Raw genomic sequence first — 15,671 nt, 5'->3', positions numbered from 1 at the left:
TTTCTTGGAGGAAGATGTTGAAATACATGCCATTCTCAGGATGTGTAAAGAAATATTCTCTTTATTTTTAAAGCACATTTTCACCTTATCAGGAAACAACATTGTGTATTGCACTGGGCGTTCAGGTAATTGTTTATGGGCATCAGATGTTTTCCTGCAATATCAATTTTAGATGGTTTATATTTCAGCTCTGCCATGTCTCGAGACCCCTTCAGTTTAAGATCCCTGTCCATGTAGTCACATTAGTCTTCCCCTTGAGCAAACTATAGCAGTTTCCCCCTTCCTTCGTCCTGGGAGATCTCCAACTACTGTTATGGTAGTGGCTGGCAATTGCATTTCCCATGCCAAAACAAAACTGTTGCTTTCACCAATGGTCCCCTGCTCCTCCTCCCTCCTCCTTGTAGCCATTAACCCAGGGTGGGTGTGTCGGGGTACAGGTTTGCACTGCTGGGAAGGAAGCTGTTCGCTCTATATCACAGATCTGAAAGTTTTCTGGCTGTAGGGTGGGTGAAAAGAACAGATTTTGGCTTTGGCAGGTGGAAGCCCATTGACTAATTTGGGCGGGTGGAAAGATGTGTTGGTGAGAGAGCTTCTTACAGGGCGGGTGCACGAGCCAAACGCGTGCGAGTTAAGAAGTTTGCTATATGCAATGTCACTCATGCGACAGGCCTATTCCTGCAGCGTCGTTCCAGGAAGTTTCGGTTCTCTTCCACCTCTGTTGAGAGGACTGCTAAGCAGGGCGTGCACCACTCTTTATTCCACGCGGCTCTCCGTAGGTTATCCACCGTGACATAAGCATGTTCACCTGGGTGGTCACATCAAGTTTAAATCCTACAGGGGCAACTGTGGCATAAAATAATTCAGGCAACATCACATCCGCAGATTGTATTAATCAAGATGCAGATTATTTTGATGATATGGCGATAAGTCTCCTGGGCACATTTTGATTTAAGTACAAACGGACATATTTCCATGCATAATATTTTCTTGAGGATTTTTTAAAAAGTAAAATGCTTCGTTTCATGTCCCAGTCTAAACCGTAAAACACATCTAAAATAAACGGCCTAACTTAAGCAGCTCTAGAAAAAAAATATTCATCCATGAATTGGAAACAACAAATTATGTGAGTGGATCACCAAAAGTGACTGCGTCTCTGCGTCGAAGGGCGGGAACGGATGCGCTGCACCAGTGCAATAAACCTGCGAGAGAGAAACGCACTATGAATGATAGAAAGTCAGGCAACTGCTGTCCCCCACAGAACAGCTCACCCCCTCTTCTGGCAGGAGGCTGTTACCTGAAACCTTTCCCTCTTCTGAATGGTCTTGCCAGAGGTAGTCTCCCTGCTGTGGCCGAGCTGGAACATTGGAACCCAGAGATTTTACTCACGAGGAGGGGGTGTGGCGTCTGCTGCCCCTGCAACATCAACTCTGCAACTTAAGGCAGCCCAGCCAAGCTAGATCGTGCCCCTTGTTCTACCATGGCATGGACTGGGCAATGCCCGAAGGTCTATCACCTCGGACTTACTGGGGAGACTTTCGCGCGACAACGTGGGCCAGTTTGAGAGGTTCATGCACTGTGCAGCTGGTAGTTTTTAACAATGGTATTGACCCAGCATGGAACTGAAATGTACCATTTTAAAATAATGTTAGAAAAAGGGTGCGGCCGCCAGGTTATAGCTAAACAGATTGTGGCAAAGGGTAACTTGTGGTTGTGGGTCCTGCTTTTATTGGTGCCCGGGCTAATTCTCTGTCCCAGTCCGTCCACGGCTTCTAACCTCTCCAGTATGCAGTTTTGACCATTAAGGGGGGCATAAGGGAGCGGTGAGACAAAATACTAAAGAGAGCACGCCATTTATGAGGCCAGCGAAGTGAAAAGTAGACTTGGCCACCAGATTAATCCTCGTAATACTGGACGACCTAAATTAAATTAGCACCCTATCTGGGAACATAATTAGTCGAGAAGGTTCATGCCAGACCTTCAAGAGAAGACACGCCTCTATATGTGCATGCTATGTTGAGTTAGGGAATTAACGCCACGAGTGGCCACTGGCCTCTTGTGCCAGTGTTATGCGAGCATTTCAATATCAAAAGGGGAAAACACGCAAGTTTTCTGTGGGCCTTTTTTAAGCCACTGCAAATGGCTATTCCCCCTAGAAGGAGGCAGGACATACCATTGTCGGGGCAGTGGAGCTGGAGCGGGAGGGCCGGAAACTCAAAGATCCACGGTGGACTCCATAAACATTTTCTTACAGTTTGTGGGGACCCGATGAAGAGCAGTAGAGGATCTCAGAAGCCTAGTGGTGGCATAGTGCCACAACCTTGTGGCTGAAAAGTCTGCTTCAGGCTCCTAGTATGCATGGTAGGCAATGCAGGAGATGTCAAACTGGATCGGTCAGGATCCCGGGATCCAGTGCAGACTATGAAGAATAGAGGCAATAGGATCTCTGCACCCAATACCAGAAATAACTTGAAAAAAGCTGCAACCTCACACGGGGTGGAAGCATGTAAAGGGGAAGTCCCACATAAAGGCTATGAGCCCAGTCAATCCAGGAGAGGACCAGGGCTGCTTTGGCAGCACGTTTTGGCTCTTGGTCCAGGGAAGGGAAGATACGCTCACAAGTACCAAGCTCCTCCCTGGACAATTGATGCCATTTGGAGAATTAGAGACAACTGGTGATCAATAATCCATCATAGATTCTTGACCCGCAGACCAGAGGTTGTGAGGAACCAGCGGGCGTCCTCACTTCTCTTCCCCATAGATCCTCCTCCCAGGGGGCAAGGGGAAAGGCGGTCGCCATCGGATCCTGACCCAGTGGGTGCATAGGCGAGGGAGGATCACCTGAGTGCAGAAGACTTGGGGAGTAGGGATGAGGCACCCTTGGGTGTGACACGGTATCCCCCATTTCCATTTTCCAATGAACCCAATATTCCCCCAGGCATTTTTACCAATCCCTTCCCCATTTCATATCTAAAGTATCTCCCAGTAAATAGCAGTCAGGTCCTGGCACGAGGAAGACACACCAGAGCTATTCATCCACTCTTTATCAATTCTCACACACACACAAACAACACTTTGGTACTGGGACGAGGAAGATGCAACAAAGACTGACAACAGACTGCAGAACTCACTCTGCAGTCTAGTTGCCAAATGTCAAATCAAGCTGGCAGGATATTTAAAGGACAGGGCTGGAAGCAGAAGAGGGACCTGAACGATAGAACAGTCGTGTGGGAGCTAAAGCCAGAGAGGTCCAGAGAAGCCGGAGCAGGAAGCCAGGTGAAATGCAGACCGGCAGGAGAAAGCTCTGCAGAGGAAAGCTGGAGCTTCCCTCTGAACCAGAGAAGCAACTGCAAAGGCCGGGTGAGAGCTGGAGAAGCACTGCTGAACGAACCGCAGCAGAGAAGGAGTTGGCAGGATTACGGCGACAGAGAGGTGCATCGGACAGACCGGTGGGCGAGACTAAAGCTGTCCACGAAGCCGCAGGAAGACCAGCAGGAATGAGAACGCTTCCAAGAGACATGACAAGTGCTACAGCTTCACACCCAACGTCTGACATGCCAAGCAACACTAGTGAGAGTCTGCCCAGGAGCGCTGGGAGTCCCGGGCCATAGCAATATGGGTTTCAATGGGTTAATTACCATATGTGACAAGCGGATAAAAGAAACTAACTGTGCTAATTTCTTGAAATAAATCAATTTGATGAAGATACAGAACACGTGCAACAACGAACAAAAGAACTGTAATAAAACCAGTAAATTGGTTATGAACTGATATGAAAAGCAAAGCAAATAGAGAAAAATTAGCAAGCATAAGTGAAGGTTTGAGATGAACATTTTTCAAAAGACAAACACGCATTGTCAAGAGTCATGTGGATATTGTTTTGCATAAGTAAGCATTACCAAGAAACAAGCAGATATTATTGGGTACTACTGAAATAAATTAATTGTAATGCTAATAAACAAAGGTAAACAAATAAGCTTAAGTGAAGGATTGTGACCAATGCGACAGGGCCATTGATCTAGCACTGTCAGGGGTGTGAGGGAGGCTGGCCCCAACAAACGTGGGTGCCAGAGAATGTGTAGAGAGGTTTCCTCCCACCATAGCCTTATCTGCCAGGACAGTAACATGGCAGGTCCTGGTGTCGCGCTGCATAAGATCCTCGCAAGAAAAACCACATACCAGAAAAGAAGAAGACTCTGCTCACCAAGAGAAACTCCCTAATAGAGCAAAGCCGTGTAGAAAAGGGGGCAGGGCTTAAAGGCCTTATGTAACCTCTCAAGCACCCCCCTGTCACGCCCCTTGGATGCAAGGTAAGCCATTGATAGGGTAAGTGGCTAATCTAGAGAGGGGGAGGGATATATAAGAGCTTAGGAGTTGTTTGGCGTGCGCTGCAGTTGGGTGAGGACCAGCGGCGGAGGAGGACATCCAAAAGACCCGAGGAGACGAGTGCAACTGGAGTGCGGAGGCTATAGTTAAGGAGGAGGTCTGTAGAGTGTCTTTATGAGAGAGAGAGGAGTGTACACAGTAGAGGTATAGCAGGCGCGGTGAGTTGGTAGGTGCAGGGAGTAGCCAGTGCAGGACCTTAGTAGGGAGTGGGAGTTAGTAGTGGAGATTATGATGGCACCATATCCCAGGGTGTCTAATAGTGAGAGAGGGTGCATGCACCACATCCTTGAGTAACTGGGAAGATAGTAGAAAGAGGTAGTGGTAGTAGCAGAGTGGGAACAGTAGTTGTGTTAGTAGCAGGAGGAACAGCAGTGAGTGGGAAAACAGGAGTTAGTATTAGAGGAACAGTAGGAGGCAGAGAAATAGAGAGACAGAGGTAGAGGAGTATGTTATGATATATGATATGATATTTATAACACGCCTTTACAAGTGTTTCTAGGCACCAATAGTTGTAGATAAGTGGTAGTAAGAACAGGAGTGGGAAAAGGAAGTAAGATCGAAGGATGAATGTGGAAAGGCGCAGTGTGAGACTGGAAGGAGTGATGTGGTAGGAAGAGAACAGTTAGAAGGTTCAGTATAGTATAGGGTCAGGAGGGAGAGGCTGTAAAAGGTGTGAGCGTGACGCTGGGTGAAAGAGGCACCATTCCCGGAGAGGCTAACCAACGATGGGAGAGGGAAAGTTAGAATTTCCCAAGGGAGACAGATAGCCAGCCTCTTAGTGAAAACACCTATACTCCTAGTTAGAACAGATAGGGGATATCGATTGGTAGTGACCAACAGCCCAGTAGGGACGTCTGGGATTGGGAGGTGGGACTCAGGCCCAGGAAGTTGAGAGAGGAAAGGGCTGGCCCTAGTGCCAAAGTTCCCAGCACATTAGGCCCCCGAGTAACCCGAAGATGAAAAGAAACCAGTCAGTCATTCTGATTAAGTTTAATAAATACCCTTGAAATTTACTTTAGGGGTCAGTGTGGTTCTTTGTGGTGGGCCGCCCCATCACACAAGCATTACTAAGAGTCTAACAAAAACTGCTAAGAGTCAAACTGGCATTGCCAAGAGCCAAGTGGACATTGCCAAGAGTCAAACAGACCTTAATATGCATTACTGAAAGACATGAATGGTTGACAGCAGAAAACCTATTTGCAAGAGAAACCTGATAAAAGGGCATCAGAGGTTTTGAGCAGAAGGCATGAAACAGTGAATACCTTTCCTAGCAGTAGAGTGTATTGGGAAGCTTATGATAACTGGTGCAAAATAACTTTAAGCTGAGGTTCCTAGCAGGAGAGGGTACTGGGAAGCCTGTGTTGGTTATTGCAAGTGAAAACTTTTTAACAATTGAATGGTGATAAAAGGAGGAACAATAAAGCTTCAAGGGCACTTGGAATGAGAACAAGTCAAGCCTTGTTGTGAAGCAGAGATGGTGGAAAAATACTTATGAAGCAGATACAAATAAGGTGTTTCAGTTGCGTGACCTGTAATGGGTGGACCGTGTGGTCCAACAACTACACCAGGACCGAATACACCCACCTATGGAAAAGCCACTTGGTAATTGAATAAAGGAAAACCCGAGTGAAGTGAAACTGAGAACTGAACTTTCTAAACTGGTGAAAAGTAACCAGATGCAAAGAGTTGGGAAGTGTCCCAAGGAACCGTATTAGTTTGGAACATTGAATATCCTAAGGAATTGTGTTGTTTTAGTACATTGACAGACCTGAAAGCTCGGGGAAGGAAACCCCGCTGTTGTAGAGTGAACTGTTTCAACCTTGAGGAAGGGAAACCCTCTTTCCTTCCAGGAGCTGGACAAAGCTCTTTATTTGAACACTTCTTATTTGGTGCTGACATCCCTACACATTGTAAACAATTTGATGTGAGGGCAAGTATACAGACATTTGCTTTGGACTTCCTGACGCAGACAATCATTAGTTTTATTCAGCTTGGGAAATCCCACCTTAGCATAGGGCAAGTTAGGCCTTTTTCCAACCTCCTCCTTTTAGTTAATACAAGTTTTAATCCAAAATCGTATTCAGTTTTCTGTGTCTACTTCATGATACTTCCAAAGTTCAGCAAGGACCAAGTTCTTTATGACCAGCATGAGGGATTTCAGGTTTTTGCTACTCTTATACAATAAAGAGTTCTGATTTTGATGAATTTAGTCAGGCTGCTTTGCAGTAAGAGTTGAGGGCAAGGAGTCAGTTTTTCAGTTGGACCAATGCCATCATCAGATAGTTTCAGAATCTACTTCAATGTCAGCACAATTGTAAAGTTCCTGATCCTACTCATCAGTGGGAGGTTGTAAACATAGAACAGTGTGGGAAAGCACGGTTTCTTGGGAACCTTGGAGGTCGCAGGATACAACTGATGTAAGGGGGTGAGAGATCGCAGGGCACTAGTCATTCAGAAAGGAGCTGATCCATTGTAATGCAAGACCAGTGAATTTAGCCTTTGAAGGAGTGTAGAATGGTTCACCATAACAAAGGCGGCGCATGCTGTGTAATGAGAAGGGCGGTAGGTTTTCCACTGTCAATATGGAGTCAAATTGTCTAAAACAAAGTAAAACACTGGCTCAATCCTAGTAGCAAGCCAAAAAGCCAGGCTGCATGGGGTTAAGGCATTTGCGATCTTCCACACATTTTTGCAATTGACACATTTTTGCATCCAAGTTGAATTTGTGCAGAGCGATGCAATTGACAGCAGAACTTCTGCGATGGAGCATTTCCTGAGGCTACACTGAGGGCATCCGAGTTCATGTTTAATTGGGAAAAGTTTTTTTTGATTATTGGCGTGATTAATAAAATTGCATGCCATCTGCACTTGTATTTGGCTGATGCAATGGGTGGCCTAGACTTCAACTTAAAAAATAAATCCTCGACTTCTATCCCTTGATCACTGGGCCTTCTTATGTTCTATTCAGGATTCTTCCTCAGTTTGGAGACCAACTTGGGGTTTCCCCATGGTCTTCCTCCTTTCAAATCCAGACTTTACTCTACCAGATCCGTATCTGTTTTTTCCTGATAAAAAAGGGTAATTTGGGAGACCATGTTCTTGAACGTTGTGCTTTTGAAACTTGCTCGGTGATTTGGCCTGGGCTATGGTTTCAAGTGTTACAAATCGCTTTGAGGACATGAGGATATCCAGGTCTATGTGACTATGACTGGAAGGTCACTTTGTTACATGAGTTAGAGTATTCAGTGTGCCACGTAATCCCAATGGGTTTGTTTCCAGAGATGGGCGAGTCAGCCATTCCAAGCTGCGGTTCCTGGGCAAGATTTAGAGGCTGACTGCTTGTCCAAGATGGCGTTATGCTGTTCAGTTATACACCGGAGCACACTCAAAATGTTTAATTGGGGTAGTCCTGCTAGGAGTGCTGTAGATCACAGTCGATTTCACAGGTCAATTTCAACAAGCAAAAATAACAGATCCAGGGTTATCGGAATGTGCACGCATGTGGCTGGTATAGAACAGCAGCTAATATCTCATGGTTTAGATAAGAAGAAGATTTAAGAGCAGCAGTAGAGATTATGCAGTGTGAGAGGGCTGTAACAGTCTGGTCCTAGGCAAAGTCCACATCTATGCAAATATCTCAAAGGTGTCCTGGGACAGGATTTTGTGCAGTGTATTCCAGGTATGAAATAAAGCAGAAGCTTGATGTCATGAAGCATAGTCCGGATTTAACGGTTGAAGTAATGCAGTATCTGTGTACCGCAAATATCAATCTAAGTGTAAGTAGACAGTTGCAGGGGATCTTGGGGTGCAGTTCAGCCATACATGTAATACGGGGGTAGCATAACGCACGTTTTCTCTTAGGCAGAGGATATAATGGAGTACTATCTCATGAGGCATATATTGGTTTACAAATGATAAACGGCTGTGGAGGCACTGGGTGCAGATGTAAGTAGGCTGCAACCATCTTGGGCATCAATACAGCATGTAAAATAGAATAGCAACAACATCCTGAAGTGGAGGTGAATCATGTTGGATGATCAAGGCAACAATCCAAGGCAAAGTGACAGCAGGAAAGTGCTGTAAGGTGCAGTTGTGTCAAGGAGCAGGTATCCAAGTTTGAGCAGCAGGTAGCAAAACTGTTGAGAGGCAGATGAATACGTCATTCATTGTGTCTGCCCCCCGCTGCCTCCATACAATAGAAATGAGAGGAGTACATCATTCATGGCATCCGCCAGAGTACATCATTCATGGCATCAGCCAACTCCACAACTAAATATCGCAAATATGAAAGATGGTACTCAGTAAGGCAACCCTACCGACCTTATCCTGAAACCATCAAATAAGAGATACATTTGCAAGCTCAAGAAGACATGAACATGCTGTAACTAAAGATGACAAGAGCCTGGGACCTCACTGCCACACTGACATGCATGAGGCACAAAGCAGATATGTGCTCACCATGAAGATACACTGACAAGTTCAAACTCGCATTTAGAAATGAAGAATTTAACCTGCATTCAATAGACACTAGAAACAAACAATCAACGTAAACGCTGAAAACGCAAGACGCATAATAATACATAGTTTGCTTAAACGTAGATGTGTCACAGGAATGAGCGACCGTTATGGAGAAAATAGACGGCACTGCTACACTAGAGTGAATGGAGAATCCAAGGACACCTCTAATCTGCAGAGAAATTCGGGTTGCTGAACTAGCTGAAACACAGACCAGAAGGGGGAACGCGGCCCCCTTCCAAGGTTACTGCAGTGAAGGGAGGGTCGGCTGCCATAAAGTATAACAGAAGAGAACAATTCCCAAGCTCAAGACATATTTTACTTAGATTTAGTAAAAGAATAAACAACCTTCGAATGCCATGTGCCGGTTAATTAAAAGCTTAAAATTGCATGAGGAGCAGCTCAGCCAAGTCTCTAGAGGCTGAAGAAAGTAATAACACTCATAATAATAAGAGCTAAATTCATGGTAAAAACTGACAAGAAAAATTCAAAACATAACCTCCTCACAAGTGATAAACAATAAGAAGACAGTGTCTATTCATTAGCGCCAAACACAGAGATGCACCTGCTTCAACTCCCTAAACGTTCTCAGCACGAAAACGCCAGACAAGGCCAAGTTCAAAGTTAGAAGCCCTGGCTTGTGGCCCAGGAAATCAGGGATGGAGTCTCAATGGAAAGAAGCAGCTCCTTGTTGTCTCTCCGTCTACCTCTATATTTTGATCATGTGCGGATGACCTGTCAAATGTCCAAGATTGGTGAAGCCAGTACCAACCAATCATTGCTCCCCGATAATGCTGTCTTGCAACTGATGCAGGAGCCAATTAATTATTATCACGATGATGTATTTCTTACCTTATTATTCTAGGGGTGGTCCGAGGTGGGGGCACCAAAGTTCTACATCCAATGAAAACACTGACCAGTATAGGTTCTATATTTAGACAAATTCCCATAACCAATCCCACCTTCCCCTAGGCTTTTGCAAATGCAACACCCATTATGACTTTTTTTTTATTATAAGCTGATTGATATGAAAATCTTTGAGAGCGTAGAGACATTTGGTGTTTACTGCTGTCCATTTTTATGGCGATTGTCAGTAAAACAGGACTTTGACAATTACCTTGACTTATCGGTTATTTGACGTGGGATTTCCTGGCCTGTCTGTTCCACATACAAAACACACAGGGCTATCCCTAGAACAAATAACAGTGGGCGGTACCTAGGAGCAAGTATTGCAGCGGGCTATATTTAAGAGGACATTTCAAAGCAAGCTATATTTACAGAATCTTTGACAGTGCCCCCTGCCTTGCCCTTGCAGCATATTTGGAGGCGACTCAGGGAACTGGACCCAACCACTGTCTATGTTAAGAAGGGCCCGGTGGTAATATGGGGAGGATCCCCTGGTCTCCCCCATGTAGCCAGGGACCGAGAGCAAGGGACCGCCATGGTGAAATCACCAATGCTACTAGCGCTTTTACAATCCCAAATTGATAGGTGAGAACAAACGCCACTGGCATGGTCCCTGCGGACCAGCAGCATCTGCATATGGAGCCCAATAAAGGGGAGTTCCCAGACCTTAGTCAGTGGCCAGGGAGGAGCAACATAGCTGCAGCAATCCATTGGTGGGGCGTGGCAGGGATGCCAGTCCTGCCGGCACTAAACAGTAAGCTCTACGCACACGTCCCTCTGTGTATGTGCAGAAGTGTGAATGCCAATATTGGCACAGACTGGCTTCTTAAATACCCAGTTCACTAGCGGAGAAATCATTTAATACATCTAACTGCCCAACACCCTTATTGTCCAAGCAATCCCAAAACCAATTACACAGGCAGGGGAAGAGCAGTGTAGGAGTTTGGAGGCAGTGAAGCCAGAGAGGTGGGAAGGGGATGTGTGAAGTGGGGGGGGGGGGAGAGAGGGGATGCAGGAGAGGCAGAAAGGGTGCGGGGAGGAGAACTTTGGAGAGGCAGGAAGGTGGGAAAAGATGGGACACAGGTGGGGCAGGAATGTGGGGAAGAGGGAAGTATTAGAGAGGGGCAAGAGGGGAGCAAAAGGGGGGCAAGAGGGGAGTAGTAGAGAGGAGGTAGTAGAGGAGAAGAGTGTAGAAGTGGTGAAAGGCGGGTAGTAGTGAAAGGAGAATAGTGGTGGAAGTAAAGTAGTGGTAATAGGTAGGGAAGTAGTCGTGGGAGTGAAGTAGTTTGGCGAGAGGAGTAGTAGTAGAGGAAGAGGAGTGGTAGAGAAAAAGGAGTGGTGGTAGTAGAGTTCATATGAAAGGGAGGAGGCAGAGTGAAACAGAGGGACAGAAGGTTGGTGGGGAGAGCCGAGATAGGAGGAAGACGCAGAGTAGAAGAGCAAGGTGAGAGTGAGCATGACTGGGCTTAGGGGGATCCAACAGAGCAAGCACAAACACTATCCCAAACTCCCTGCAGAACACTGAGTGGAGCTAAAGTAGGGACAGCGAGGAAGTCCCTGAGGTAGTCAGTGTGACTGAATTCAGGGAAACCGCCTCAGGATAAAACCCAGAGGTTACACAGAAGGGGTTACTGATCAGTAGTGCTAACCTGGGGTTACGAGAGAGAGGAATAACCCTAGCACCACTTCCAAAAAAAACCTTTGCCAGCCGATGCATTGTATCAAACCCATTGCCTGTCTCCCATCATTGCTACAAAGAACAGTCCATACGTTTTGCAATATTTGTCATTAAGAAAGCCTTGGCCTGTCTGCAAGGTTCCTTGGGTTTCTTTGCCATCTCTGACACAGAGCAAATTTCGCAGATGTCTATAGATAGAGCACACTGAGGTTTGTTGCCATCGTTGTCAAGACCATGCATAATCAGTTTACTGGGGTGCAGAGGGGGGACTAGGGAAGACTACCATGCTCGGTATTCATTGTGGAATTTGGTTTTCAACAGAGGGCTGTTTCAAATAGAATAGGTAGCAACGGGAAGTAGAGTGAATGGCACTTCATAATCCAAACGAGTAACCCAAAAGCCACAAATAAGATCTAACTTCTACTCCCTCACCTGAACGGTCTCCATAGTACACAAGACTTGGTGGTCAAAGGGCTTGGGACCACCTTAAAAAAAAAAAAACTGCTACTCGCCAGGAGACTTTCCAAAATCAACAGCAAACAAGTAGTTTGGTGGCGTTTGTCCACAAGAGCCTTCCTCCTAATCCTAATGTGCAGTCACTCACCGGTCATCACTCCTTTAGTGTCGGTTCCAAGATCCACCTTATTCTTGTGCGCAAAGCGTAGAAGTACCTTCTTAGCTGCCTCGTACTGCTGCGTCGCCATAAGCCACCGAGGGGACTCCGGGAATATGCTTCAGAGAAAGAAAAGAGGGCGATAAGAGCCAAAGAAGATAGATACTTGTACCAACATCGGTGTGCAGTATACAAACGCGGGCACACTGGACTGCACCATTAAAGCACTGAAAGGGTGGATTCAACAAAGGGGAAACTCGGTTAGTGCCACCGGCGGATCCCAATTAACAGTGATGAAGCATAGGGCAATTCAAAGAAATAATCAATGAAACTACTGACACATGAATACTTTTCCCAAGCAGTGTAAAGAATAGATGACTCTGGTTTCTCATTTTAAACTATATCAAGTCGCAAATAGGTTCTCCGAGTAAAGGTTGAATGCAAACTTGCACCTCAAGAAGTAGTGGACTTCTAGGATTGTGATTTCTGGGTGAAAGTCCCAATCAAACAAATGGTGTTATACAAACTTACAACGGTAAACCCTTCCTATAAAAGGGGCGCAGGCAAGGCCTAACAATGCAAAAGCACTGCAAAGCCATGTGGCCCTCCAGCTGGTGAAGTGATTCACTCCTTAACCCAGGGGAAGGCCCAGAGGGTTGATAGGAGTGGTATGGAAGGTTGATATTGAATGCTTGATTTGTTATTTATTATACACCTACCCACAAGTGTTTCAAGGCACAACAAGGCAAGGGAGGGGGAACAAAGGGAGGACAAGACAAAAACAATCTTACTAGCCCTTGTGTCATTTAGATTGTGCAAGTGTGCAACAAGGAGTGCAGGGGGGGGAGGGTACAGGAAGAAGTGCACCCAGAGCAGCAGGGCCCCGAGTTAAGTGCAGGGAAGGCTGGGACTACAGGGGGCAATCCCAGCCCAGTAGTCAAGGTAAGCCAGGCGGCCGTGCAAGGTGAGCCAGGCGGCAAGTGCAGGGGAACTGGTCAGGGGGGCCTAGTGTCCTGTAAGGCTCAGAGGACACTGAGCTGCCAGTCAGCCGACAGAGCAGGAGCAAGGGTAGGTTAGAAGGGGAGAGGCAGCAAGAAAGAAGAGGAGAAAAGAAAGGTCTTGAGGAGCTTCCGGAACTTAAGGCGGTCCGGCTTAAAGCAGAGAGGCAGGGAGGCCATTCCAGAGGGAGGCACCTGCAGAGGAGAGGGATCTACCCCCCATTCTCTGCTTGGAGAAGTGACTTGCCCGCTGAGAATTAGAAGTAGACGAGCAGAGCTCGAGGAGGAAGGTACTTGGGAAGAGAGAGTTGAAGGTAGTGAGGGCCACGGCCCCAGAAAGCCTTGTGGATGATGCAGACAGTCTTAAACCTGATCCTTGCAGCCACCAGGAGCCAGTGGAGGGACCCAGGAATCTGGAGACAGTGAGCTTCTGTGGGGGAAGGTGAGTAAGAACAAGTTACTTTGCCCTGTTAATGTTCTTTCGATTGGAGGTTCCTCCCACGTATTCCTCATTTTATGATAATGTATCTCTCCAGCTCCGCTGCTTCTGAAATATTTTTGACAGAGGGCGCTGTATGCAGAGCCGCAGTGTTGATGTCCTTTGAGGGCCTCTGTCGACCGCCGACATCATCATCAGCATAAATAGCGCATGCAGCGCCCGTTGGCTACAGTTCTGTTTTTCTATTCCCCCCTCGCAGAGGAATTACCAGGCGTACCCAAGATCGTAGGTTTTCAGAAAGCGTAGAGCGCAATAACACGTAAATTATACGGCGGGGTAGGCTGGGAGAGGCGATGAGGAATCTGTGGGAGGAACATCCAATCGAAAGAACATTACCAGGGGTAAGTAACTTGTTCTTCGATTGGATTGTGTCCTCCCACGTATTCCTCATTTAGGTTCCCAAAGCAGTAACTATTTGGAGGTGGGAGTATCAATTAATTTAGACTCAATCATGGACCGAATGGAGGACGGCTTTTGCAAAAAGTCCTCCCTGACTGGAGGAAGAATCCAGACAGTAATCTTTAACACGTGTATGGATATCTAGACTAAGTAGCCGCTGAGCAAATATTTATTGGGAAACCCCTTTGAAGAGCCGCAGTGGTTGCCATGCCCCTTGTGCAATGAGCCCTTGAGCCCTCAGACGGGTCCTTACCCGCTAATCTATAGCATTCGCCAATGGCCAGGATAATCCATCTGGATATTGTTTGGTGACTGCAAGGCCTAATTTGAGACCAGTATATCCGATAAAAAGGTAATCAACCTCGCGGAATTTAGCCATTCTTGAAATATAAAAACTTGGATCCCTTTTTGGGTCTAGTCTATGAAGTCCCTCCTCTTCTTTACCTGAATGAGTAGGTGGATAGAATGTTGGCAAGGTTATTTTCTGTGATAAATGGAAGTCGGAGACTACCTTCAGTAAAAAAGAAGGTTTTACCCTGAGAATTACTTTATCTTTATAGAAAGTGGTATGAGGAGGATTGCAAGAAAGAGCCTGTAACTCGCTTACCCTGCAGGCTGATGTTATTGCGATATCAATAACCTTAAAGGGCATGAATGTAAAGGCTCAAAAGGGATACATGTCAAGAACTTTAATACAAGATTTAGGTCCTAAACGGGTACATTGAATGGAACTGGAGGGTATACATTAGTAAGTGCCTTCAAAAATTGTACAATCAACAGCATATTAAAATACAAATCCTCTTCTAGGTAACCCTTAATGGTTCCAATCTGGAGCTCCAGATGGGCTAAGTGTAATAGAAAAGAGAGCACCATGGGTGTGTCACATTGAAATGGATCTACATTCTTATCTTTGCACCAATTGCTGAACTCATTCCAATGGCAAATGGTACAAAGATTTAGATGCTGGCCTTCTGGCCGAAAGCAAAATCTCCTTTACGACACCTGGGAGGTCCCAATCCTTGTATCTCAGCCTTTCAGAAACCATGCCTGAAGGCTGAGTGTCTTTACCTCTGGGTGGAGAACTCGATCTTCCTCTTGTGAGAGAAGATCCTTTCTTTGTGGAAGACGTATTGGAGGGAAGATGGACATGTCCAGAAGGCCCGGACACCATGTCCTCATGGCCCAATCTGGGGCAATTAGGATCATGTGTTGCCCAAATTTTCTCAACCTCACGATCACATGAGGAATGATGGGGACTGAAGGAAACGCAAATGGGAGTGGAAACTCCCAGTCCACTACGACTGCATCTCCTAGAGCTCCTCTTGGCAGAAATTCCCTGGAGCAGTACTGTTCGCACTTCCGGTTGACACCGGTCGTGAACAAATTCACTTGAAGGGTTCCCCAAAAGGTGAAGATCTCTTGAAGGATTTCCTGAGCTAGTTCCCACTCGTGGGAGATTCTGCTCTGCCTGCTCAAAGTGTCCGCTGCTGTGTTCTTCGCTCCGGCTAGGTGAACTGCAGACAGAGAGACTCCTTCTTGAATTGCCCAGAACCAGAGCTGCCTTGCCTCTCTGCACAGTGGTAGTGGCCCTACACCTCCTCTATTGTTGAGGTAGTACATGGCCACTATGTTGTCCGCCGTTATCAGGACATTCTTTCCCTGTACAGAGGGCAGAAAGGC

General features: G+C 46.3%; 1 protein-coding gene across 1 annotated transcript in view; it reads right to left on the bottom strand.

The window, feature by feature from the left end:
- SLC22A23 (solute carrier family 22 member 23) overlaps positions 1 to 15,671 on the bottom strand; it is an 857,723-nt gene that overhangs the window by 300,090 nt on the left and 541,962 nt on the right. Inside the window, exon 5 of the mRNA XM_069613506.1 lies at positions 12,087 to 12,214. Coding sequence (XP_069469607.1) covers positions 12,087 to 12,214 — 128 coding nt within the window. The remainder of the gene's footprint in view (positions 1 to 12,086; positions 12,215 to 15,671) is intronic.

Source organism: Ambystoma mexicanum, chromosome 5p (genome assembly GCF_040938575.1).
Source record: "Ambystoma mexicanum isolate Mex_15411 chromosome 5p, UKY_AmexF1_1, whole genome shotgun sequence".
NCBI classification, from domain to species: domain Eukaryota; kingdom Metazoa; phylum Chordata; class Amphibia; order Caudata; family Ambystomatidae; genus Ambystoma; species Ambystoma mexicanum.
Note: the sequence above shows the minus strand (reverse complement) of the source record. Positions and strands in the feature narration are given on the sequence as shown.